The 25,818-nt window shown below is 41.7% G+C and overlaps 2 protein-coding genes across 2 annotated transcripts in view; one reads left to right on the top strand and one right to left on the bottom strand.

Annotated features, from left to right (window-relative positions):
* The window catches only part of DGKQ (diacylglycerol kinase theta), an 88,219-nt gene extending 65,604 nt beyond the window's left edge, over nucleotides 1-22,615 (bottom strand). Inside the window, exon 1 of the mRNA XM_036403770.2 lies at nucleotides 22,402-22,615. Within this exon, the coding sequence (XP_036259663.1) occupies nucleotides 22,402-22,615 (214 nt within the window). The remainder of the gene's footprint in view (nucleotides 1-22,401) is intronic.
* A 280-nt stretch (nucleotides 22,616-22,895) lies between these two features.
* The window catches only part of ACO1 (aconitase 1), a 55,504-nt gene continuing 52,581 nt past the window's right edge, over nucleotides 22,896-25,818 (top strand). Inside the window, exon 1 of the mRNA XM_054517868.1 lies at nucleotides 22,896-23,244. The gene's annotated coding sequence lies outside the window, so the exon portion shown is untranslated. The remainder of the gene's footprint in view (nucleotides 23,245-25,818) is intronic.

Below are 25,818 nucleotides of genomic sequence, written 5' to 3'. Positions count from 1 at the left end.
TCCAAGTTGTTTTGCTACTAAGATGCTGGCAATGGAAAAGGAAGGACAGCTTATCCCAGAACAGTACAAGCCTAACACAAGTCATGTCCTCCCACACTCTCTCTCTCCATGAGCATCAAAATGAGTTCTTAAATTTAAAAAAAAGTTTTAAACAGTTCAAAACAGCTCTTTGATGTAGCCAAAGCAAAAGGACATGTTTGCAAGTAAATTATTCTACAAGCTAGTGCATGTGACATAAATGTGAGAAAACAAAGTATTGTTACAAACTGATAATAGTAGATGAAGGTTGCCAATTATAGGGGCTTTGAAAGTCAAGAGTAACTAACTAATTTCTTTTATTACAGGTTTATAATTTCATCCAAGCTCCACAAAGCATGCTTTCAAGCATGACAATGTTTTAAAAGATCATTTCTCATGGAGGGGATATTTTTCACAGCTTCTTACCATGAATTTGCATTACATTAAGCTATGTGAAGAAAATAAGGAATTCTTCATTTCATTCTCACCACCTCTGATTAATTAGAAACTAATAAGCCATGCAGCTATGGATTTACAGTCCTCTTTCTTTCAGAATTAATCTCCACCAGTTCAAGCGTGAAGCCTTGTGCATGCGCTCGGCTCCCAACCTCTTCAGTGGAAGCTCAGACCTCTCCCAGTGCCAGGGGAGAAGACCACTTGCCAGCAGCAACTGTTGCTTTCCCAAGTATCTGACAACACCCCAAGTGCTTCAAATTTCCCATTTGCAGTCCACTGTTGCCACTAGCTGTATGCGCTAGTGCCACCAAAAGCAGTCCATTTCCTTTCCTCCCCTTTCTCCAGCTCATTGACTTTTAATTGCACACTTCTACTTCCAGGCCAACTGAAGCATTAAAATCCAGGTCCACTTCTCTAAACAGCTTATTGCTAGCCCACACTAAGTAAATTTTCCTTCTAGTAGCACAAAAAGGATGACACCTTTCCTTTTGGCACCCATCTTAATATGAGCAGTAAGCACTTTTTTTTCATTAATCTACAAGTCAGAAAAAGAAGCACTGCAAGTCACTACTGTGTTCAAACGTGTTATTCATCATTCATGGTTGAACCCAGAATGGTTACTGCACTGATGAAATAAAGTGGGAAGGAACAGAACCAAATCTTCTGCTGGGTGCTATGAAGTGTTACGTGCATCTCTAAGGTTTATGGCTGTTTCCAACAAAATAAGGCAGATCAGGGAAAGAAACAGTCAAAGAAAGGATGATGAAGCGGATTCTTGCAGCTGCAAATGCAGTTGCTTAACAGATTTGGAGGTGATCTCTATGGTGGGGAGGAGCACACAGCCTACCAGTGCAGAGCAAACCAAAATCATCATCCAGGCAGAGGAGAGATGTATCTCCTGCTCCAGAAAACAAGTATGAGTCTATATAGAGAACTGGTGAATCCACATTGCTGGTATGTGTTTTCTCAACATGGACATAGAGGTAATATAACGATAACATAATTAAACTTGCTCCTTCCTTAGGTGTCAGCAGTATTTCTACTGATGCTCTTAGGAAGGTCACCTGCTTGTGGTGAGAGCAGGTCTGTAGAAGCTACAGGACAAAAGGGTCAAAGGCCACCTGCCCATGCCCACCTATAGTCTGAAATTTGTCACTCATACTCTGAAGACATCTGCCTCAGCCACTTGTTTAGATAATCTTGTCACTGTCTCAGAGTGGTGCCCAAAGTTTATCTGACCTGGTTAGGTGAGGGGAAATGCCCTCTGAAGGCAGAAGTGTTGTGACAAAGGTTCTCATGGCTCTGACCCATGAAAAGCAGAGTATGAAGCTTCAAATATAAACAAGCAAGTGTCAAGAATTTAATAAAAAGGTGAAAGCTAGTCAAAGAGGAATCAGCAGTGACTAATGAAATTCAGAGTAATGACACAGTTTTACCTCATTTTTCTAGGTCAGAAGCAGGTTGGCTAGAAAGGAAAGCAGAGAGCATGGTGGTGCAGATTGATCACAGGAATTTTCTGATCTGCAAGATGCAGCAGGCAACTGAAGTCTGCAAGATTACCCTCTCTAAGTGGCTATTAGATTTAAGTGCACACAAACTCAATGCACAAGTCAATTGAGCCCTACCCAAATACCCTAGGGAATTCAGACAACCAGCTCATGGAAAAGATGTTCCTCCCATGGACTTTGAGAGGTGTTCTCTACTTACTTAGACAACCGAAGTCAGTACACATACCACACCCCAAGCCAATCAGTACCACAATTTTATCTTTGCACTGACAAATCCAGCAAAACATGGTCCTGTATAAAGACAGTAACATATGGCTCAGATAAGGAAATATCTCATGACACAGAAAAGCATACTAAGTCAGCAACTTCAGAGAATCAGTAAAACCAAACAGTGAAGGAATGTTTCAGACAAGGAGCAAGATAGGAAGGTGCATAAAGGTTTTAATTGTTTGAATGCATACAGAAGAAGACAACACAGAAAAGAATTAGCTTCCTAAAATGTCAGCCAGAAAATTGAAGCATTTGCAAATAATCAAATTAAGAAATATCAGGAGACAAACAGCAGGAGATAAACAGTGCCCAAACATAGAAGGTAACATTCTCAGTGAAAGATTTTCACATGTTTTTCAGGAGCTACTCAACAACTCCTCCTCTGCTTGTCACATTCCTCAGGGGGTGAAATTACTCCTACAAGTCACCAATTTGTTTATATTTTGCACATTCCACACAGAAAGAAGAAAACCCAAAATGGCAGCAAACAGAAGCATTAACAATATTAGGGGGTGGGGAGGGGAGGTGGCAGAATCCTACATTCGTATCAATAGTCCCAGAGAGGCTTAATTAGGTCTTAAGTTCTGACAGCTAGGAGAGGTTTTGTGGGTTTTAAGGGGTGACCTTTCATTAGGAAAAACAAGCCAGAAGACACTGGGTGTGAAGTTTCAGTAGATGAAATGCAGAATTCTGAGGAAAAGCATTTAAAGGAAGAGGACAGGTGAATCTTTGAAAGGATGAAGATTTCTTGATCCATACAAACTAGGTGATGAGCTAGCTACAAGCAGACACATTTATGGGATGTCTAAGTCAAAAGAAAGCCATTCAATTGCAGCTTTCAGACACAGTACAAAACATTTACTTAAAGGTTTAGGGGGCTTTATAGAGGTCTCTCCAAGCATCTGGTCAGGCATACTGCACCAACCATATTTGATAAGTTTACCTTGAGGCCTTCTGCTATTCAATTAAAAATTACTTCCTTCTTGTGAAAAATTAGGTTTTGCCAATGCTCAGCAAGAAGCCATCTGGATATCGGGCATCACAATGCTGCTGCCTGTCCACATGGAGCACAAGATCTGGCTTTACAGCAGGCTCTGCCCATAAGCAATCATTTCCTGGGTCACGTTTCCTACCACATTCTGTTTGACTTGGTGTTTTAATAAAGGCCATGTGTACATATGGCAACTCATGGAAGGTACAGCCAGCACCTTTCCAAAGCACACTTGAAAAGAAACAGAAAACATCTCTCTCCAGCAAGGCAGGACATAAAAGCTGGGAATCACAGTAACTCATGAACTGTGTAACACTTCTTAGAAAAAGGATGGCTATTTATACCCTCCAATATGTCACACTTTTTCCACATAAGCATTTTTCTCTCTGTTCTCAAGACAGACTTCAAACCAGAATCCAAAACTAGGAAGAAGAAAACAGTGAATTATGCCCTGTAGGGACTCTATCTATATATTGGTGTCCTGTGCAAATGGTGAGAATTCTGGGTGAGAATTGCTCATGAAATATCAATTATAACACATAAACTTCTCTCCCTTTTGAAGAGACCACTCAGTCCTGAGGAAAAGTCTAGGTGGTGTTAAAAATTACTTTTGTTTCCTCTTTGGGAAAATACTCACCATAATTCAGTTCTGGTGTTTCTTAAACAGAAATTTATTTGTATATTTGTATTTTAACATGTTAGGTCTTATTTTTTTCTTTTATCTTTAACACTGAAGTCTAACTTTGCATTTGCTAAACATTTTAATAAGTAGAATTATCAAATTGCTCTCCAGGGAGGATAAATTTTTTCTTTTTTTTTTTACAATAAATTTTTCGTTTCTGGAAAATTTAAGTGCAATGCATTAAAGAACATACACAGCTTATTAATGTGGATATAAATACAACTAAATTAAGTGCAGTAATTCTCTGAGGCATCTTGTTAAATGTAAGACTTGGAAGAAGTCCCTGTCTTGGACAGTTTACTAGAACAAATGGCCTGATATATGTAGGAGTATTACATAAATGGAAAATCTCTACAGTCCTCTACAAAAAGCCCTATAAATGTACATAGATTACATGAAAGAATTACAAGGGGACTAAAATAAAGTAGAGAAAGGAAAATGTCACGTTCAAGATCTAATGCTGCATCAGACACCTACAGACTCAGCAGCAGCTCAGCCATTGCACAGAGAGAACCAGCAAGCTGACTTCATGCTGTGGCACAGAGGTAGCTTTTCTGCCACTCCTCCCCAGTCTTCTCCTAACAACGTCTAGCATTCAAGTTGCCTTTCTTTGACAATTACACAAGGGGCACACATATCCCTGAATGCACCATTACAACTCTAAGACCCTTTCCTGCCTATCTGTAAAAGCTGACTAAAGACTCAGCAGCTTGTGAGAGAACTTTTCCTCCCCTTCAGAACCATCACTTTACATTCAACCACCCCAAGCAATAAAATGAGACTGAAATATACTTCTGTAATCCTCAGCAGCTGGTGTCAGCGTGAGCGCTCATCTCACCACTGGCCTTTGTAGAGGAGGTTGTGGACTGTTAATGGAAGAGCTGAGAAGCACAATCCCCCACAATGCCACAAATCCATGTGCAGCCTTGACTGAGTTCCTTGCTTTCCTCTATTGCTTTTATCTGACACCCAGACCCACGCACACAGTCAGTGTGTTTTTATTTTATTCACACACTGTGAATGCCAACGTTCAGTTCCAGTGGGAACCTTCCATACACAATATCTTTGTTTATATGTGTCTTCTACTAAGATGCTCAGAAAAGCAAGGCTAAGAAAAGGCTGTGGTTATGGTTACCAGCTGGCTCTGGCACTAGATTTGGGTGGCCAGGGGAATGTTGTTTATATCTTCCTAAGCACATGAAAATTTTACAGGATGAAATAAAATGAAGTTTCTACCAGGTGAAATATTGAACAATTTGGGTTTTTTCAACAACAGGTGTCTAGAAGTGTTATAGATTATCTAAATACCTCATCTTAAAAAGGTTATTTTTAAGAAAAAAAGTTGAAAAAACATGGACAAAGTCCTCATTACTATCTAAAGTGTAACTTAACTCCTACAGTGAAGTGTGTCTCTGTACTCACAAGTAAACTTCCACATCCCAAGAATGTCTCTAGTCCTTTTCCATATGACAACCTTCAGCCCTTTATTGTATTTCACATATCTAATGAAACTCATCTCTAGTCACATCCTTCTTTTTTCATCTGAACAAGTCCCAGCAGCTGTAAGAAGCAACGTTTTCTACCAAAGAATGATAATTCTCTGAAAAGAAAGATCTATGCCCCTTAACACTTCCCACCACATATTTCCAGACTTAGCTGTCATGAGACTGCAGCAAGCCACAACTGACCCAAGCTCTGATTGCCACAAAAGGGTACACAAGAAGTCCAGAAGGTGTACATGAGAAGTCTAGCTCCCCACAGGTGGCAAAAGAACATTACCTTGTGGTGGCTTTGGCCAGAGCCTGCATTGATAGCAGGTGGTTCCAAGAGCCAACAGTGTCATGACTGCAAACTCCAGGGTGACAAGCACCAAGGGTAGGATTTAATTTTTGTTTCCCAGAAAATGGATTCAGTGGACCTCTTGGAAAGGTGACAGCATAGGCATCTTTTACCTTACCACTCGCCTGGTGCAACAGAGCAGCAATCTCTGCAACAAATGACGTTTGGGAGCAGTTTCCTCAGAGCAGAAGGATGTGCAGGGCAGTTGCAAGCCTTGTGCCTTCACAGCAAGCATGGCTATGTTTCAAATGCAACAGGTACTACAGAGAGAATAATGGCTCTTACCATTTACTCCAGAGGGGTAATTCATTCCAGCAGAGACTATTGAATTTATTTTCAATACTTCCAGTAATTTTCATTTTCAGTAGCTCCAGTAAAGAGAGCATTACTGCTAAGAGTGCACTACAGCTACATATGACTATACAGTCTGTAGAGCTAGGGTCAGATTCTCACATGCTGTAAATCAGCACAACTACTTTCAGTTTGCTAAAGCATAACAATTTACCAAAGTCAAAGATTTCTAACTTCAAGTCAATATACCAGATTATAAATTCGACCATGTAGCATTCATCTTGTTTTTATCAAATGAAATAATGAATTAAGGGTAAAACATTACCAGGCTTTCTGTAAAGCTTAGTGCTTTGAACAGACAGCCATCAGTACTTCTAGCAATATAAATATTACTCATAAAAAGACACAATTATTACGAATCTTTGTTCCATAAGTCACCAACTTATATAAGGCATTCAACCATCCAGAATAAGAGAAAGTATTTGAATTTGTGTACACTAGAGCCTTTAAAGTAGTTATTCTCACCCCTCCCCTCACTGAAAAAACAAAACCACAAACAAAACAAGATAGTGCTCACCAACTGAAAAAACAGCTTTTTTTAAGGGCACTGTCAATCACTGCTAGAATATGAGAAAACAAGATGTTCTTTTACTGTCCCTCTTATTCAGGAAAGAGATGTAAATACTTGTTCAGTCCAGCCAATATCCCCAGGGTTGCCCTGAAACACAGTACAGCTCTCTGCTTTCTGGTGGGTCTGCAAACCGAACCGCTTTACTCCAGGACCTGGAAGGGCTTTCAAAATTCCCAATTTGTTTGCCATGATTCACAGAGATGCCACAACTTCCACTTTGGTTCTGCCAGGATGCATAGTCATGGAATTGCAGCACTGGCTTATGCAAAGAAGCTGCTGATGACTGCTTGGGGAAGGAAGATGGGTACGGAAGTGCTGAACATGGAAGAATCAGCTTGCCCCAATTAGTTAATAAAAGTGCCCCACGCACACCAAGGCAAAGATGGCCACTGCAGGAGGCACAGCTACTGCAGCATGCTTAAAAGACGGAAGGAGGAAGGACAACCGCCTGCAGATGGACAGAGGAAAACAAACAAGAAATCTAGCAAAGCCAGGGAGTAAACCGAAGCTTCAAAGCTGTTATGCAAGACAACAATAACAGTCTCTACTTTCCAAACAATGAATCAGTGGGACTTAAAGGGCATATCAGCACCAAGACAATTCAGCCTCAGTCAATCTAACTCTTTCAAAACAAAGTTTTATTTTGGTCAAAACTAAGTAGGTTATTTCCTCTGCTCTGCCTGCTCTTCCATAGCATGTGCCTGACATAACAGAAGCCAAAATACAGGTTTAATCCACCTCTCTCCTTCAGGGTTTTATCACTCCCTTCTGAAGTTGTCCTTGGTGTGCAAGAAGGCTTATTTTGTTCATCAGGACTGCCTTTGCGTTCACTGAAGAGATCCATTGACAGTTAAAAGACAATAGCTTTCAGAAAATGCCCATGGGCTAATTAGTCACAGATTGGAGAAAAATATTTTTATTTTTTTCTATCACAGTGTTCTTAAATTATATCAAAAACACCAGACTGCTTATCCAGACAGGATCATTCAAGCTGGTGGAGCAGTCACTATTTTCAGGAGTAACCTAAAAGCAACACTTTCATTTTACTGGAAGTTTGTGGGACTCAATTTTTACATTTGTTACACAGCTTTGAGCTACTTTTCCATTGTAGCAGCTTGCCAACATAGACGCATTTAGCTTTTCATTTACAACTGTGACCACAGGCCAGTCTGAATACTGTGACTATTCACTGAAAGGAATGCTGGATGCAGCACATGGACTTCACCAGCTTATTTCCCAATTCAGCAGAAACATGCAAAGACCTGTATGCAATAATGGTGTGCTCTCTCAGACAAAAACACAGCCTAGTTTAGGCTTAGAATTCTGTTGTGCAATGCTTGCTAAATGTCACCAGGAAAGCTGTCATTGAAGCTTTGGTCTTCCCAAAACATTTCAAACTATGGTGAGAGAGGAATGGAAAAATCTCTGAAATCTTTAAGAAGTTGAGCATTAAAAAGACTCTCCTTTCCGTTCCTTTCTCACTGTGGTGAGAAACTTCAGGCTTTGCTTGCAGTGTGCTTGACACTACACTGTAAATCCTCTTCTTCAGAAAATCCAAAAGAAATGAAAACCTTGTTAAGGTTTTTCAGAGACCTGCTGAATATCCTTATAGTTCACTTGTATTTGACAGCTCTTTTCTCTCTCTGGGATTCTCTGGTCTTGTCAACTAACCAGTCATATTTGCTTCTGCTTTAAATGGAGATACCAGTATATACCCTGTTTGATAAAAATGCAGTTTGCATCCACACTATGTGAATTGCCTTGCACTTTATATTCCCAGAATTATCTGCATGAGACCACCTTCTCTTTATAGGAACAGATACTGCAAAGAAATGCTTTTGTAGCATCTGACCTCTATAATTTCAAGGCAACACATCTGAATTCCTATTCATTTGTATTTCAAATATGCTGGTAGAAAATAAAGTAACAAGACAAGTGAAAATAAGACAAGCTACTTATTAAGAAAACAGTCAGATAAGTTTGGTGATATACTTGAAATGTCAATCATTTGGTTATAGTAGGTTTGCTTGTATTGTACTAGCCTCACAAAACACCTGGGCTACACAAGCCCTTCTCACTCTCTCATCCCTGAAGCCTACAACACTGCATCTTGCTTCTCCATCCTCCTGGTACCATAAAACGAGTACTGACAAATGAACTAAAGGAACCCCACTTGCCAAAACAGAACTCTCTCCATCTTCCCATCTCCTGACTTTACCCAGAGCAGGTTTCTTAGATACTGCTAAGCAGGAAAATCCAGAACACCAACAGCTGGAGACAAAGGCACCTACACTGTGTGCTCAGTCCCACCAAGGCTCCGCATTTCAAGGAGAAAACTGCACAGAGAAGTTGTACCACAGTAGCAAAAGCAGCTATCTCCGTTTGGCCAAGAGGCTTTTCTAACTCCACAGCCATCAGAAAATCTAGACACCCTACCAGCTATGTCTATACACAGAAGAGGGTCTATCCACTCCAGTTAGGATGCTGCAGTCCACTCTCTTTCCAGTCTGTACAGTATGGCCAAGTGAATATGGGCTGAGGTGTGAACAGAAAGAAAGCAGCACTGCTGAGAAGCACTTGGGAATGTCAGTGGACAAAAAACTGAGAAAGGAGGTGATTCTTAACTTTTGCTGGGCTCTCATGAGGCCCTGCCTGGAACACTGCATCCATCCCTGAGATCTTGAGCACAGGAAAGAATGGATACATTTGAACGGGTCTGAAAGAAGGGCCACAAAAAATATCACATGGCTGGAGCACCTCTCCTATGAGAGGCTGAGACACTTGGGATTGTTCAGCCTGGAAAGTGAAGGCTCCAATGAGACCCTTAGTGCCACTTTTTAATACTTAAATGGGACATATAAGAAAGATAGCAGGGCCCACTGCAATAGGACAAGAGGTAATACTTTTAAACTAGAAGAGGGTAGATTTGAACTGGGGGTAAGGAAGAAATTTGGTATGATACGGGTGGTGAAACACTGGCACAGCTTGTCCAGAGAGCTGGTAGATGCCTCATCTCTGGAAACATTCAAGGTCAGGTTGAAGAGGGCTTTGAGCAACCTGATCTAGTTGAGAAAATCCCTGCTTATTGTGTGGGATGTGTGGGAGTGGGGTGTTGGGCTACATAATCCTTAAGAGCACTTCCAGACCAAACTATTCTGTGATACTGTTCTGTGAAATTTTATGAGAAAGATGAGTTCTGCATAGACTTTTTCCCCACTTAAAAGACAGCTGGATCAGACTCACCACCAGTGAAGTTAGGATGAACACAGAGTTTCAGAGGCATGCAGTTTTAGTTACTGAACAGGTCCCCAATATTAAGAGTGTTTTCTTCTTCAGAGAGATGGAAGATGGCTAGTCTCAAACTTGCATTCACATCCAGAAAGCACTAACACCTTCTCTTTTCTTTAAGATTAGGCCAAAGGTAGGACAGTGCCATAGGACAAGGTGCTGGTCCACTGATGAAAACAAAAAATCTCCAAGAGGGCTACATTAGGGGAGAGAGTTCAGCAACTCATCTCCTGACAATTCTGAGACAAAGAGGTCCTTCAGGGGCCTCCCACTAACCATGTGAAGCAGCACAGGGAGCCTGGAGGGACACAGTTTTTGCCACCAACGATGTAACAGCAATAGGCCATAGGCTGTGACTCTTCTCCCAGCAGGCTCCCAACCACACCAGCTATCAGTAGTCTTTAGGGATGCTGAAGACAGGAGCCCAAAAAGAAATTTTCTCTGAACCACAGAAATCTGTCTGAGGGCAAACAATTAAGTACCTGAGCAGCTCTTCCGTATAGGCAGAAGGATGAAGGTTGCCCACACAAGCCAGATACAAGATCATGTAATACAGTTGTGGCTTTTTTCCAGGTTTTCCAGACTGCAGCCTTTACACAGCTAGAAAGGGTCAAGCCGGTTTGAAGGTTGACAGAAAAACCTCTGATTGCACTCCCTGCACACACAGCGAAAGGCCAGACATCCTAATAACCTTCAAAGAAGAAGGTCCTCCAATGACACCCAACTCATGGTTTCAGCAAGATGCAATGGTGATAAGAAAATCAAGTACCAGATATCACTAAAAGACTCTTGAAGACCATTTAGCAATCAGAAATTTCTCCTGGCTCTGTCTTAAGCTGGTGCCTCTTATGTCTTTTGCTGCAGACTGCCCATGCAACCACCTGAACCCCAGGGGCTGGAGCAGAGATGGGCCAGCTTGGCAGCATGTGTAGATGAAATTGGACAGGAGGGGCAGAGAAACATGATATGGTTAAAACCAGAAGAACAAGGAAGATCCAGCTGGACCACAGAACCACCTACTGCAGGGCATGCACACCAGTGTCATAAATGCTTACCTCCCTGCAGCTGTTGTCTGCAACAGCTTCGCCAAGTCACTGTTTTCAGGGTGATACCTTACAAAGAGGAACTTTGTCAATTGTTTACCAGCGCTGTCCAGCTGACTTACAGCTACTGGTCAAAACAAAGAGCTACAGCTTACAGCATTCAGAACAGGACAACAAAAATTACCGCGAAGACTGATCCAGCTCTCAATTTAAAGGAAAATGCACTAAAACCATTTGACATTTACTGCAAGCATCCTTGCAACAAAAACTTCATTGCAGAATCATGGAATTGTTAGTGCCGAAGGGGACCTTGAAGAACATGTAGTTTCAACTCATATTGCCATTCCCCACACCAGGTTGCTCACCAGACCATTCAATCTGGCCTTGTACATCTTCAGGAATGAGGTATTCTCTGGGCCACCTGTTCCAGTCTCTGGGCAAAGAAATCTTCCTAACATCGAATCTAAAGATACTCTATTTCAGTTTAAAATCATTATCTCCTTTCCTGTCACTATCTGCCCATATAAAAAGTCCCTCTTCCTCCTTTTTTATAACTTCCTCTTAAGGTACTGAAAGCTTTCTCTTCTCCAGGCTGAACAACCCCAGCGCTCAGTCTGTCTTTATTGCAGAGGTACTCCATCCTTCCAATCATCTTCATCACCTTCCTCTGGACACACTTTAAGAGGTCCATGTCTTTCTTGTGCTGAGGATCCTAAGCTGTATGCGGTGTTCCAGGTGGAGTCTCACAGGGGCAGAGCAAAGGAACAGAATCACCTACCTTGACCTATTGGCCACATTGCTTTGGATGAAGCCCAGGATGTGCTTGATTCTGGTATTGCCAGCTTGAGTCCAGCTTTTCATCCATCACAACTTCAAGTCCTTCACCACAGGGCTGCTGTGAAATGACTTCTTCTCCCAGTCTGTACTTATGCCTGGGATTGCCACCAGCCAGTTGAAGCACCTTGCCCTTAGACTTGCTGACTTCACGAGGTGATCATGGCTAGGCAGCCTGCACGAACACTGCAAGGTTCCAGCCCTCACACATGTGGCCTCCTATATCACTGTCACTTGTTACCCAGAACAGCACAAATAAATCCACACACTGCCATGTCAGTGTCATCCTCCTCAACAACAACACAGACGTGTCCTGTGCAAAAACAGTCCTGTTAATGCTTCTGCTCCATTAGACATACCTACATTGAAATGCCTCCGCACACATAAAAGGGAAATAACAGTAGCACATCTCCAACTTTGAAAAAGAAGAATTTGAGTTACACTGAAATAAACAGGGTGTATCTTAGCTGAACTTAATGCACAGTAGGACTTCATAAGCTGTGACGGAATTTTGGCAGAAAAATGTGATATTGACACAGCTGCCTGGACACTCACAGCGCCCAAAGACTTGGAGACATTCTCCACACTACAGGCTACAGACAGCTGTAATACACACCAGTTCTGCACCTATGGGGCATATCACCAGGGTAAACCCCTCGTGTATCCCATGCGCACAGGAACTCAGTGAGTTAGCTCTACGATCTTAGCAGTGGGGGAAAGTGAGAATTCCCTCCAAAACTCACATAAGATGTTATGTGTGGACCAAGGAGAGCCAGGCAGCATTTCACATAAACACAATCTTTTCCACTCAGTGATATAACCAGCAGACAGAAGGTTTGCAATCCCTCTTCTCCTGCTTAAAAACTGAACACAGAACATAAAAATATAATAAAAAATCCTGAAGATACTAGAAGAAAAATCACTGCTAAGCTTAGTTGCAGTAGCACCCACAAGCCTCCACAGCACAGTTACAATTTTTCAAGGATACATTTAAAATGTAGGTCCCATTATTAATCGGCATAAACCCAAAATAAATTTTCTTCCACATTTAATTTTGGTAATCTCTGGATTATCTAAGGCATCTCAATACTTCCCAGCAACACAAAACAAGTTAAAAAACCAAGATACCCCAGAGCGGCCATGCCAACCTTTACTTGTCATCCCTATAGGGCTTCATTTCCAAGTTGCATCACACTCAGAAGTGTATAAAACAATAGGATTTGAGTGAAAAATACTCAGACCTGGAAAAAATGGAGAGGAAAAATGCAGAAAGCAAAGAAACAGAATCCTGTGCCAACTGGGTAAGTACATTCAGTATTTTCTCCAGTGTGGTTACTAAAAAACTATTGACACGGTCAGGAAACTAAAGGCAAATGATTCACACAGTGGTGAATCAGGAAAACAAAACACCAGGAACTATTTCCATAAAGCAAATTGAAAGTGCTGATCTCGTGATTTTTTTTTAAATCCTGATTCTTCATTTTATTCACCTAAAGTATTTTCGTAAGATTCTTTTTAAGAAAGTGTGAGCATTTTAGTTCCAGCACTTAGGCTTGTGTCACTGATGAGATTGAGGACTATATTTCTCCTGAATTAAAGCAACAGTCTTTCATGTATCTAAGATCATACAAAATTCATAGAAGATGAGTGTTTACATCTATATGGACAACAGAAACCCGCAGTACAACTTATATATACCACTGATGAATACACCAGAACTTCCAAAAATAAAATAACTCTGTCCATAAACACTGAACCTCAAAATCTCTCTCTGAAAAGACATAAATCTTTCCCAAAGAGGGATCAAATTATATCAAGGCTCATATATTAATTTCATTTTAGTGTCGTTTGGTGTGGTCTTCTCAATTGATCAGACAGAGAAAGTTCTTGTAGCACTTGATCTTAATTTCCTATGTGGCATAATCAGCTATTAATTTATGCACATGAATTTTCAATATACACTGAAAGGTTCTTAAAGTTTCCCAGGACAGCATATTTAAGAAAAATGTTACACTGAGCTGAGCAAAAGCAAATGTAAGAAAGCAAAACCAAAAAAATGTAATATATCTCCATTATCTTATGGATTTAGTTTTAAATAATCTATTTGGTTCACCTGAAGAAAAGGTGCTTGAATGAAAAATACAATAATGTCAAGAAATCTTTATGCATTTGCCAAACAGGAGCTATTCTGGAAAGAAATATAATAGGAACAGAATAACAGAGGTCAAAATGAAAATGGACACAATGATATTTGGCTATTTTGAAAGTATTTTTAACATGCTAGTATTTTTACCTTCTACTTTAGCCTATTTTTTAAAAAAGGATTTGGCAACCAAAAGTCCCAGCTGCTGTTAGTTAACTTCTTCACAAGAGAAAATACAAGCCTGTAAGTCTGTACTTGATTTCTGCACAGAAATTGAAACAGGAATCTATTAAGTTCTCCTTGTTTAAGGTTACATCTCTTCTTTCACACCTCCTCATCTTGGATCACGTGTTCGGTTTCTCACTCAGCATCTTCAGTCAACAGAATTAAGTCTGCCCAGCATCCAGACAGAGAGTTGGAGCATCAAACATAACCGCAATTGAAAACCATTTTCTAGGACAAGGTGATTGTGACTCCTTTTTGGAAGGGCTGCTATTGCTACCACGGACAACTGTCAGCAGTGAGGGCAGACACCCTGCTCACAGCTCACCTGCACAACTGCTCCAGCACTGCACTATGCACTGGGACATCCAACAGCATCCACCCAAAACCTGGGCAGCAACCTGCAAAAGTGTCTTGAGAGGTTTAAATCATGTGAATATTTGTGAATATCCAAAGATTTTTAAATCAGCTTTTCCAGTACACTGTATCAATACTGTTTTGACAAGAGGTTGAATGTGAAAAAGCAGTTTCTCCTAGGTTGGTGCTCAGCCCACATATTTGTTTTAATTCTAAGGGATTCTTTTTATAGCAGATATATGCCAGGATTGCTAGTCCTAATCAGTTTCCCATGCAAATTTGTATGTGTGATGACTTACTCTGCCATCCTAACTAGATTCTGAAGAAAATCTGTCATCTCACAAAAAGGCTTTTTTATTCTGAAATAAAGCATTCACAGTCTCAAATGCAATCAGTTCCTTCACTTTATGTTCAGAGCCTTCCCTCACACCATCTTCATGCTTAGGGGAATCTTACCCATTTCCTTGTATTTATGATGATTCCAGGCAAAGATCCTAACCACATCATGGTTTCAGCACTGAGGAAGTATTTTTGCTTGAACCACTTAAGAAACTGGTTAGTGAATTATTTCTTATGTTCTGGTTAACAAGGTGTTCCAGTTATTATTTTCACATTCTGCAGAGAAAGTATTGCATAAAAAGGAAAGACTAATTTCCTGAATTATAGCATGACAAACCAAGACACTAATAAGTGACACAAGCTGCCAAGCAGAAAGAAAAGCAATGAGGAACTGAGATTTTTTGTCTATGCATTCTTGCACTTAAACTGGATGTCGTATTTCCTAGCCACCATAACCTAATGCTACCCGCCAGAACAACACAATGCTCCTATTTTAACCCCTAAAATTCAAATTATTCAATAATCTCTTACCAGAAAATCAGTTTAGCTAAATATTCAGAATGTCTCTAGCAGTATTGTGTATGTAAAACCTTCAAGCATGGATTAAACTGTGGTCAAATACAACATTGTTTATTCTTTTAGTTGTTTTAGGTCTTAAATAATGATATTTTTACAATAGTAAGGGCCATACAATTATATCATACAGCTGGTATTTAAAAAGAAGCCAAGGAGGTGATAGCAGCACATCACATTAATAATCCTAAACATATTTCCAAGTACTGGTAATAATCCATTGATATTCAATCCTGAACAGGAAAGAAAGCAACAAAGTCACATAAATATATGTGAATATATATGCATGAATATACACACAGCCCCACCCCCATCCTTCTAGAGCCAAGCAAATAAAAATGCTTAAATAAGAACAGGAAGTGAAATGAGTGGTTGACTGTACTCTACTGAATAACAAACTTCCACAAGTGAGACAACAGTAGGCAACAATAAGGAAGAATACTGTGGTAGCACACTTAGGGAAAAAAAAAAGAAGTGTGCTTCCAAAATGTTCCTTATCACACTGTGATATACACATGTTAGGTTTCACTCTCTGCTTGGGAGTGTTTCCTAACAGGCTTCTCACAAATTGAAAGTTATATTAATTAAAAGGCTGGAGAGGGGGAAAATGCAAAAAGAACAGGAGCTGATCAGCATGTATTGTTTAATCCTTTAGAAACGTGTATATACTATACACACAATCTGCTCTTTCCCCACTGGAGCTGAGTCAAATTAAACATTATTCAAGTAACAGTCACCTGTTTTCTTTAAGTGTTGCAAAAGCAGTTTCACCACAGGTACTTTCAAGAGCCAGCTCAGGATGGATCTAATTGACCAACAAGTAGCCCAGAAGGAAGTCAGTTTGAGCTAATGAAAGGCAGAGTTAGAAACACCTCTGGAAGAAACAAGTGACATAACCAAAAAGTAAAGCTCATCCAGGGACAGCATGGTTCAATGAGAATTCAGAGCTGACACCTGAGAAGGGTGCCCCAAAATCAGGAAGAGAACCATCTTTCTACAGATACTAAGAAACAAAGCAATGTTATGGACAAGTTATAAAAAGCATGGAATCAAAAAAGGAGAAACAGACCAGCAAAGGCATCATGCCTAGAGGGAATCCACCAAAAAAAAAAAAAAAAAAAAAAAAAAAAAAGGAAGAAAAAAAAGGAAGAAAAAAAAGGAAAAACTTATTATTCTTGGACTTACAATTCCAAGTATGGGTGGTGCTGGTGGGTGGAATCAACAGAAACATTTGTTGCAAACTGACCACAGGTGAATGAAAACTAAGCACCTTGCATGCCATTCCCCCTGGCAGTAAACGCAGGAGGCCCCACCTTGAGTTACAATTAAAAATAGGTAATTAATGCCCATTGCACATAAGCAGCGTCCCTGCTGTAAAGCAATTTTCAGACCCTTGGCATAGGACTGCAAGAACTATGGTCTGTGGGAAACTTACCAGAGAAAGACTGAAAAATTTTGTGCAAGATTAAAAGGAGTCCAAGGTACTATCCTTGAAGATGGCTGAGAAACACCTGAACATAGTATGTCTAAGTATATTTGATAAATTATCATCTAGAAAGAGAATCTGCAGAGCACCAGCCACAGCCACTTCAGACCGTGATGGGTTGATGAGCACCTTCCTTACTGCTTTTGTCACTGCTTAACGAGTCAGACTGAGGCAGTAACACAGATGATATATGAAAGTGCTGTGCAAGGCTTGGTATTGGATTACAGGCTTTAGCACTTTCTGCAGTAGTTATTTACTACCCAATTGAGTTTCTGGACTGAAATCTGAGCTAATGCTATCAACACAAACTATAGCTTCCAGCTACAAAAGCTGTGTGCATTCTCACGAAGCACCCTGTCCTTTTCTCTGCATCACTGATGGTGACAGTGATATTTTCCTCTGAGGCAATGTCAGAAGGAGGCAGGGAAAAGAAAAGCATGAATTCTCCTCAGTATAAAATGGATTATCCTTCAAATACAGACCAGTAAATTGCATTTCTCAGTGTGTCAGTCAATGCTCCAAACATTTTTCTCAACACGTATATCAGCTGAACTGAGCCTAGTTTCTGTGTAAGGTTTTATTTTGTGGAATTACTTGGATATGTGTGTGGTTTTGTTTTTTTTTTCTTTTTTGACTGTCTTTGTTTGTTCCATCTAAGTTTCAAATGTAGCAAAGTCACACTCACTCAAGTATCTCAGCACCGAACATATTGTTGAACAGAAGGGCCCCACCACTGGCAAGAAAACCACTGAAGAATAAAGGCAGCAAAGTCTTGAAAACACAAACTGATTGGAGGATAGAAGCGAAATTGTATTGTGGTAACGCACTAAAAGCAAGCAAAGCTCATCACAAGAAGGAAGAATATGTTTTTCCTTTTGAACTGCAAGCATTAAGACTCTTGGGGGAATCTCATATATCACTCACTTCCTTCAAAACAGATCTGAATGAAAACTGTAGGGTGAAGGATGTTTCACATGCCTATCTCAACAACAGAGCTAGAAAGGATGAGAGTCCAAGGAGACAGCCCCTTGTCCCCTTATTCCCTGCTACTACTTCCATATCGCAACAAACTCCCAGCTTTAACACACCTTCTCTGACTCTATTTTCTTATAACAGCCTTTAAACTTAATAGACTGCATACAAAATTTGTCCAAAATATGCATCTGAAGACTGCTGCAAATGCTGTCTGAACATATCCAAGCTCTCCTAAATCAACAAGGAACAACACGGCTTGTCCTTATCAGGGACATGCCCATATAAATTACAGCAGCTTTCTGGCTGTCTTGCCAAATCTGAGATTTATGTCATAAATATAACTCAGATCCATCGTTTACATTTTATTCTGGAAAAGCTGTGGTGTTGTCAGCCAACATCTAAATCAGATTAAGGGAAACAAAGCTTTATACATCTTGGAATAAGTTTGGATGGTCTGCTTAGAAGCCTAAAAAAAAAAATTTAACCCACCCCTCCCCACCCCCCAAATCCCTTCAACTCCTCACCCAGAAACAAAACCAGAAAATAAAGATGTTGTTTCCCCAAAATATTATTTGACTTAGAGCCTTCATATCTAGACAGGTGCCCTATCTGCTCAAATACATATAAAGACGTCCACGACTGCAGCTTCTCATAAATATTCTAATGAAATACATAGGTATAAAAAACCTAAAATGGCTAAACAACTATAAATTTTCAATCAAACTTGCTTATTACTTAAATCCCCTACATTTTATCCTTGGCCAAAGTAAACCAAACTGACTTTACATTATAAAGTTTTATAGAACTGGAAATTATTGTCGCCCCCAAAAATGTACAGATCCACAATTCGTCCAGCTCGTTTTTTTCCTTGAAGTGTTTTATGTAAAATAAAAGCACTGTGAAAAGAAATGTATTTCTTGGTGACTGAAACTAATCCCAAACTCCAGTACAAAATATCTGCTAGCTACCTTTTAGTGTATGAAATTGGTCCTACTGTGAACTACCAATAAGAGCTCTCTTTACAATTCTTATACGCGCCTCATCTATCTAGTATTTTTCATTTTTAAGATGCGTACACACATGCACAAAACCTCAGTCATTTACACTGCCTCTTCTTTGGCAAATCTGAGGAAATTTAAACCCACTCAAACCTGAAATGACCATGATTAGGAAAGCAAGATATATTAGGAAAGCAATATAAGAGAGAAGTTTTTCCATGCTACAACTCAAGCTTCACTTATTCTGTCACACATACACTTACTTATCAAAGGAAGTCACAGCTACAAATAGCAAAGTGGTAAGAAAAATAGTTCTTTACAAAAGATTTACAGAAAACAGATTTGTCAGGGTGGGGAGGACATGTGAAAAAACCACAGATGCAAGCCTGGTTGACCGATATTACATAAATATGTGCACAGAAGCTTAATACATGACATCTTCAGACCCAACTGGACACCTATTCCATACAGGAACAGTATTGCATTCCCTATAAAATTCACTTGTAAAAATACCTTGCCAATCTAAGTAAGAGAGCTGCAATTCTCCCCTGGAGTACTGTCAATCCCATACAAAGTGCTGGTGACAGTGGTCTGGCCCCCATACTACAGTGGGAAACAGTATTTTACTTTAAACAATCAGAATAGATGCAGGACACTTTATGCCTTTTATGGAGAGCACCAGAGCATCTCTTCCATAAACTTTTTGGAATTCACAGAAAAAAACTAAGGACCATCTTGGCTTCCACTATGAGAATGTTTTGAGAATTCATTCTGTTTTCTTGTACTTTTGCTACACAGCTATGTAAGTCACATGGGGATGTGCCAGTCTACTGAGTAGTTGATAAGTTAACAGAAAAACCCTACAAACTTTATCATTCACACATAGAAGATGGCATTCTCCAAGAGTCTAAAGTTCAATCACAATTAAAACAAAAATCCCGGTGATTTAGGCCATACAGCTACTCAAACTAATGACAGATAAGAGGTGGGCTTTTTTTATATGCTTATTTTTTTTTTCCTTTCCTTTCAATAACTGGAGGAGTCACATTATAAGCGTGTTTAGTTCCCTTCAAAGATTGGAAGCTTTCTGTTTTGGTAATAACCAGCTTCAGGGAACGTCAACACAAACAGCATCAGGAGACTGAACATCTGAACCTACAGATCTGGAAGAGCAACCACCGCAAATCTACTTAGAAAAAGGCCCTTTGATGGCTTCATAAGCCTTTAGGTGGTTCATCAAACCGAGTCCAAAGACAGCTGCAATTACACCTGCAAACCCAGACTCTCTGCAGAGAAAAAAAAGGAGATAGCAATCATCTACCATGTTTTTCAAGTCTACAGAAAACATTTCCTTCTCTAATAGCTGGGTGGGTTACTTTTTTGTTTTAACAGCCTGGCACTCCTTCTATCACTTTCTAAAGTGCAGTGATCAAACTCCATCAGTTAAAGTAAATGTGACAAGGAGATAACAGTAAAATGGAATTTAAGAAATCATATTAGCATTATTAAATAACTTGGAACTTGACAACAGCAGACACATGAGCAAATGATCCATCAGGTGGTTTTGAGATTTGTTATTTAGCAGCAAGTTGTTGGAAAGACAAACATGACTCTAAGCATAGCTGGTTGAAAACAGATGAAAGGACAAAAAACAAACAAAAAAACCCAAGCAAACAAAAAAACCCCAATTCTTATTCTTCACCCAGTGGAGACTGCTGTGCCAGGTGCCATTACAGGGTTTTCCTGCACACTCTGAGCAGAAAATGTTAGAGCTAATGGAAACTGAGAGTATTTCCCCTCTCTTGTATTACCTCTCACAGAGGTGACTTACTTTGGGTGGAGTTTTCAGATGTAGTTTTAAAAGAGATATTTTAACCATGCAGCTTGGAAGTGCCCCATCAGCACATGGTCATTAGAAAGTGGTGCTAAAGATGCTTATCCAGAATTCAGCTGGAAAAGCCAAAGGGGAAGAAAAGTTCCAGAACACCAACTGCAGTGGAAAACTAGGAAAAAATCCTAAATGAAACTTGCAGGAATACACTACCTTTAAGTATGTTTTATGTGAGTGCATAAAAAAAAAAAGTGAGACATTCTCGTCCTTTCACATTTTGCAAGCATTAGCTGTTAGCATTACCAAAACTATTCAGATCTTTAACTGACAAACTGGCACCTGAATGCCCAGTTTTAGGACTCAAAAAATTTACCATTTTTTAAGTCAGTGATAGAAGAGAACACAGAAGACTGGCTTTGTGCATTTTCACAATAAAAGAAATTATCATGTGAGCTCGGAGCTTTGTTGCTTATTAGGATAAGCAATGACCTTATGCTACACAGACAGAATAATATTTCTCTCAGAAAACTTTTAAGCAAATTAAAAAACCATCCTTGCAAGACTTGCTTTGCACCACACAGGAACATGACTTCCACCCAACTTAATCCAGCACTCTCTTTACCCCTGGCAATGACAAAAGGCAGGAGCTATTTCAAGAACTGCAGGGTACTTGTTCTACACCTACAGCCTTGTTTGACACCCACCCAAACAATGAGGCTCTTGTACAACCTGACTCTTTGGACCTGGCCTGGGAGCTGCAACCCAAGCCAGCTGGACTGCAAATGCTCATGAAGACATCATGTTTTGTGCTGTTTTGTTCGGGTTTTTTGTTGTTGGTAGTGGTGTGTTTGTTTTCCTTTAAAGAGGGACACAGAGATCCACTCTTTTTGCTATGACACCACTGGATTTTGCTGCATCAGAACAAGTCATAATTTTTATCTGTTCCAAGAACCTCGGCTGCCTCGTAGTCCAGCAGGGAAACCTAGCAATTCCTTCTCCCCTTCCTGGCGTCAGCCAAGGTTTAAAAGGTTCAAACTCCACACAGGTCTCAGATTCCCCATGGGATCAGGCATTTCAGCAGGTAAGGGTGCCCCCGAGATGGACCCACCGTGAGCCTGCTGGGTGCATGGCGGCTCACAGTGTGTCTGCCCCAGGATGGCTGGGACACTGCTGGATCACCGCACACACCGGTGTCACCACACACGAGTGAGCAGTGACACATCTCCGGTTTTACGATATTTTTGTTAGGAATTATTATTATTATTATTAGTTACTCCTATAATTTAAAATAGGAACAGAAATTTCAGCACGACTCTAGTTTTCAGACTTGATTTTTGCATTTTACGACTGTTATTATTAGGCTATTACTAGAATTTTGATTACTGCCTTTAGACACTTCTTTTTGTGATGGAATGCACTGTTTTTATTAATGAATTTCAGTATTGCGTTTTAGTACTGTGGTTTTGCACTAGATTTTAAAATTAGATTTTAGTACTATAGTTTGTTGATACTAATTGTGAATAGAGTTTTTATCAGCAGTGGGTTTAGGCAATTTTTCCTCCCCCCCACCTCGTCCCGGTCGCGTCCCCGGCAGGTCCCGCCGCCGCCGCCCCGGCAGCCCCTTACCCTCGCACTGGTATCCGGCCAGCCCCCAGATGAAGTCGGTGCAGTAGTGGCAGAAGGTGGGCTTGGTCAGGGTCACCCTGCGGAACGCGTGGCCCGGCGGGCTGCTGCCCCCCGCCGCGGCGCGGCCCCGCCCGCCCAGCACCGGGCTGGAGGCCGGGCTGCCGCCGCTGCTACCGCCGCCGCTGCCGCGCAGCGAGCGCGCCCCGTCCGCCATTCTTGCCGGGCGCCCACTCCGCGCGCTCCGCGCCGGCCGCCGCTCGCCCGCCCGCGCTTCCGCCCCGGGGCGGTGGCGGGGGCGGGCGGGGGCGGCGCCGCGGCAGCGCCGGCGGGCGGTGCGCGCTGCCCCCTGCCGCCCGCGCCCTCAGCGCCGCGCCCGGCCCGTCCTCCGACTGCTCCCGGGGCGGCCCGGCCTGTCTTCCAACACCTCTCTGGGCAGCCCGGCCCGGCCTGTCCTCCAACAGCTCCCGGGGCAGCCTGGCCTGTCCTCCAACACCTCTCTGGGCAGCCCGGCCCGGCCCGTCCTCCCTCCGACTGCTCCCGGGGCAGCCCGGCCCGGCCTCTGGCCGCGCGTTCTGTGGAGAAACTCCGCCTAGCGTCCGTCCTAAATCTCCCTTGGCGCAGCTAGAGAATAGGTTCTCTCTGCTGTCTCTAGCTGCCTCGGAGAAGAGGCCGATCCCCACCTAGCCACACGCTCCCCTCAGGGAGTTGTAGAGATTGATTTGATAATGTCACCCCTGAGCCTCCTTTTCTCCGGCTGAGCAGCCACAGCTCCCTCGGTCGCTGCTTGGAAGACTTGTTCTCCAGCCCCTTTGCCATCTTCATTGCCCTTCTCTGGACTCAGAGGTAAGACATCCAGTGTTTTGCCACGACATTAATCTGGAAGGTTTTGCTATCTTTTCGTCATACCATTTTAGAGAACACAAAGCTCCACCTCAGGAAGATTTGTGATGATGCATTGGCAGAAGAAAATGATTTCCCACAGGTTTTGCCTTCTACACTCAACATCTCTGACTTCATGAGAAAAGATAAAGGGTTCTGCCAAGTCTCCCTCCTCCATAACACAGGGCTTTTTTTGTCCTTTGTTCAGTTAACCTTCTTGTTGCTAGTTTGGAAAATGTTTACAGACCTGCATGTTTCTATGATGCTAGTCTCTGGAATGCCTCTGTTTCTGTGACTTATTATGTTGGGTAACTTATTATGGATGGAGTAGGGTGGGACAAGAAAGGAGGCTATCACTTTGGATTTTGTGTATCTCAACTTGTCTTGATCTCAACTTTGTGTTGGGAATCTCCACTCAGCTGTTCAAAACAGCATCCAGGTACCTCCATTAAGCAATGAGAGACAACAAAGGGTGGTTAAAATTTTTGTTCCTGGTTCTGATTTATCTGTATTTGGTGAAGTGTAATAAGCTGGTGTAATAAACCTCTTCTGTAATAAATCCTTGTCCTGTAGACCAACAGTAAAGTTCTAAAATTTGTTAGCATCTTCTAGTTTCTACTGCTCTTACTGTGTGTCTCCTTCCTGTGTTGTGAATATGAAAGTAGTTATGATCAGAAGGATTTGACCTTCTCAAGGAGAAACAGTATAAATAATTAAGAGACCAAAGAAAGTGTAATACGACTTTTTATGGTGGGAGAAAGAGTGAGTAGTTGCATAGATAAGCTTTCAAATACTTCTAATTGCTTCTACAAACATGATTTAGAAAACATCTAAGATACCACAGGGGCTGTACAAAGTCTTAGATACGCAGGAGGAAAGGGAAGAGGGTAGCAGTGTGAAACCCCTGTGTTTGAAGATGTGTGTCTGCTGAATGCAATGAATCAGCCAAAGCACATAATGATAGGTCCTGTCTTCCACAAACTCAGCCTTGCTTCAGTCTTTTTAGAAATCATAATACAAGGCCTCTTGGAACACATTTCTGGGCTCATGGGGAAAAAGACAGAGGAACGGCCAATATTGGATTTGACAATGGTCAATGATGCCCAACCTACTTGATTGCTTTCCATGGCAAATGTGTAAATCTGTGTAGGAGGTGACACTAGTGTATCCTTGACTTCAGCAAGGTTTATGACTTGTCTCCCACAATATTCTTGTATCCATAGTGGAGTGTTACGGTTCCGCATGGGTGGACAAGGAGATAGGTAAAAAACAGGTTGGATGGTTGAACTCAGAAGGTATGAGTTGATGGGTCATACTTGAACTCTGCCTGGAGGCCCATAATGGGAAGAGTGTTACAGCGGTCTCTCCTGCGCCCTGGGCATTCAGCATGTTTATCAAGACCATGAGAAGGTGACAGAGTATTGTCAGGGGATGTCAACCTCACACATGACACCAAGCTGAGGGAGCAGACATTACACGGCAGACATTACACGGTTCAGGAACACCTTTCATTGGGCCAATTTGCTCAAAGTCCCATTCAGCCTGACCATGAACACCGCCAGGGCTGGGGCATCCCCAGCATCTCTGGGTGACTTTTTCGAGTGCCTCATTACCCTCACAGAATATAATTGTTTTTGTAATATCTGAACTAAACTTACTCTCTTTCAGTTTGAAGTAATTTCCTCCTTCTGCCAATACACACCTTTATTTATTCTTAAAGTCTCTAGAGCTCTCTTGTAAGCTCCTCTCTGCTACTGGAAGTCTACATTTAGGTGCCTTCTCTTCTCCAGGCTGGACAATCCCAACTCTCTCTGCCTTTCCTTGTGGGAGAGATGCTCCATCCCTCTCATCATCTTGGTGGACCCAAGAGGGTCCAGCCCCTCCTCTGGACTCACTCCAACATGTCCATGTCCTCTCTGTGCTGGGACCCCAGAGCTAGATGCAGGGCTCCAGGTGGGCTCTCCCCAGAGCAGAGCAGAGGGGCAGAATCCCCTCCCTCCCCTGCTGCCCACGCTGCTCTGGATGCAGCCCAGGACACGTTTGGCTCTCTGGGCTGGGAGTGCCCATGGCTGGGTCATGTCCAGCCTCTCACCCACCAGCACCCCCAAGTCCTTCTCACAGGGCTGCTCTCCATCTGCTCATCCCCAGCCTGTCCCCTGATACTGGGGGTTGTCCTGACCCAGGTGCAGCACCTTGAACTTGGTCTTGTTGGTCCACATGACACTTCCATGGGCCCACTTCTTGAGCTTGTACAGGTGCTTCTGGTTGGCATCCTGTCTTTCAGGAATGTCAGCCTCAGCATTTGGCCTGGCGTCACCTGCAAATTTGATGAGGGTGCACTTAATCTATGAAATAACAATGGTCCCAATACAGATCCTGAGGGATACCACTGGTTACTGGTTACTGATGTCCATTGGAACTCTGAGCTGTTGAGGTATGAGAGGGAACTCATACCCTCTGGATACCACCAATTTCTTATCCATGTAACAGTTCACCCATCAAATCCATCTCTCTCCATTTTAGAGGGAAGGATGTTGT

Source organism: Molothrus ater, chromosome Z (assembly GCF_012460135.2).
Source record: "Molothrus ater isolate BHLD 08-10-18 breed brown headed cowbird chromosome Z, BPBGC_Mater_1.1, whole genome shotgun sequence".
In the NCBI taxonomy this organism is placed as follows: Eukaryota; Metazoa; Chordata; class Aves; order Passeriformes; family Icteridae; genus Molothrus; species Molothrus ater.
This window is presented reverse-complemented; position numbering and strand designations above follow the sequence as displayed.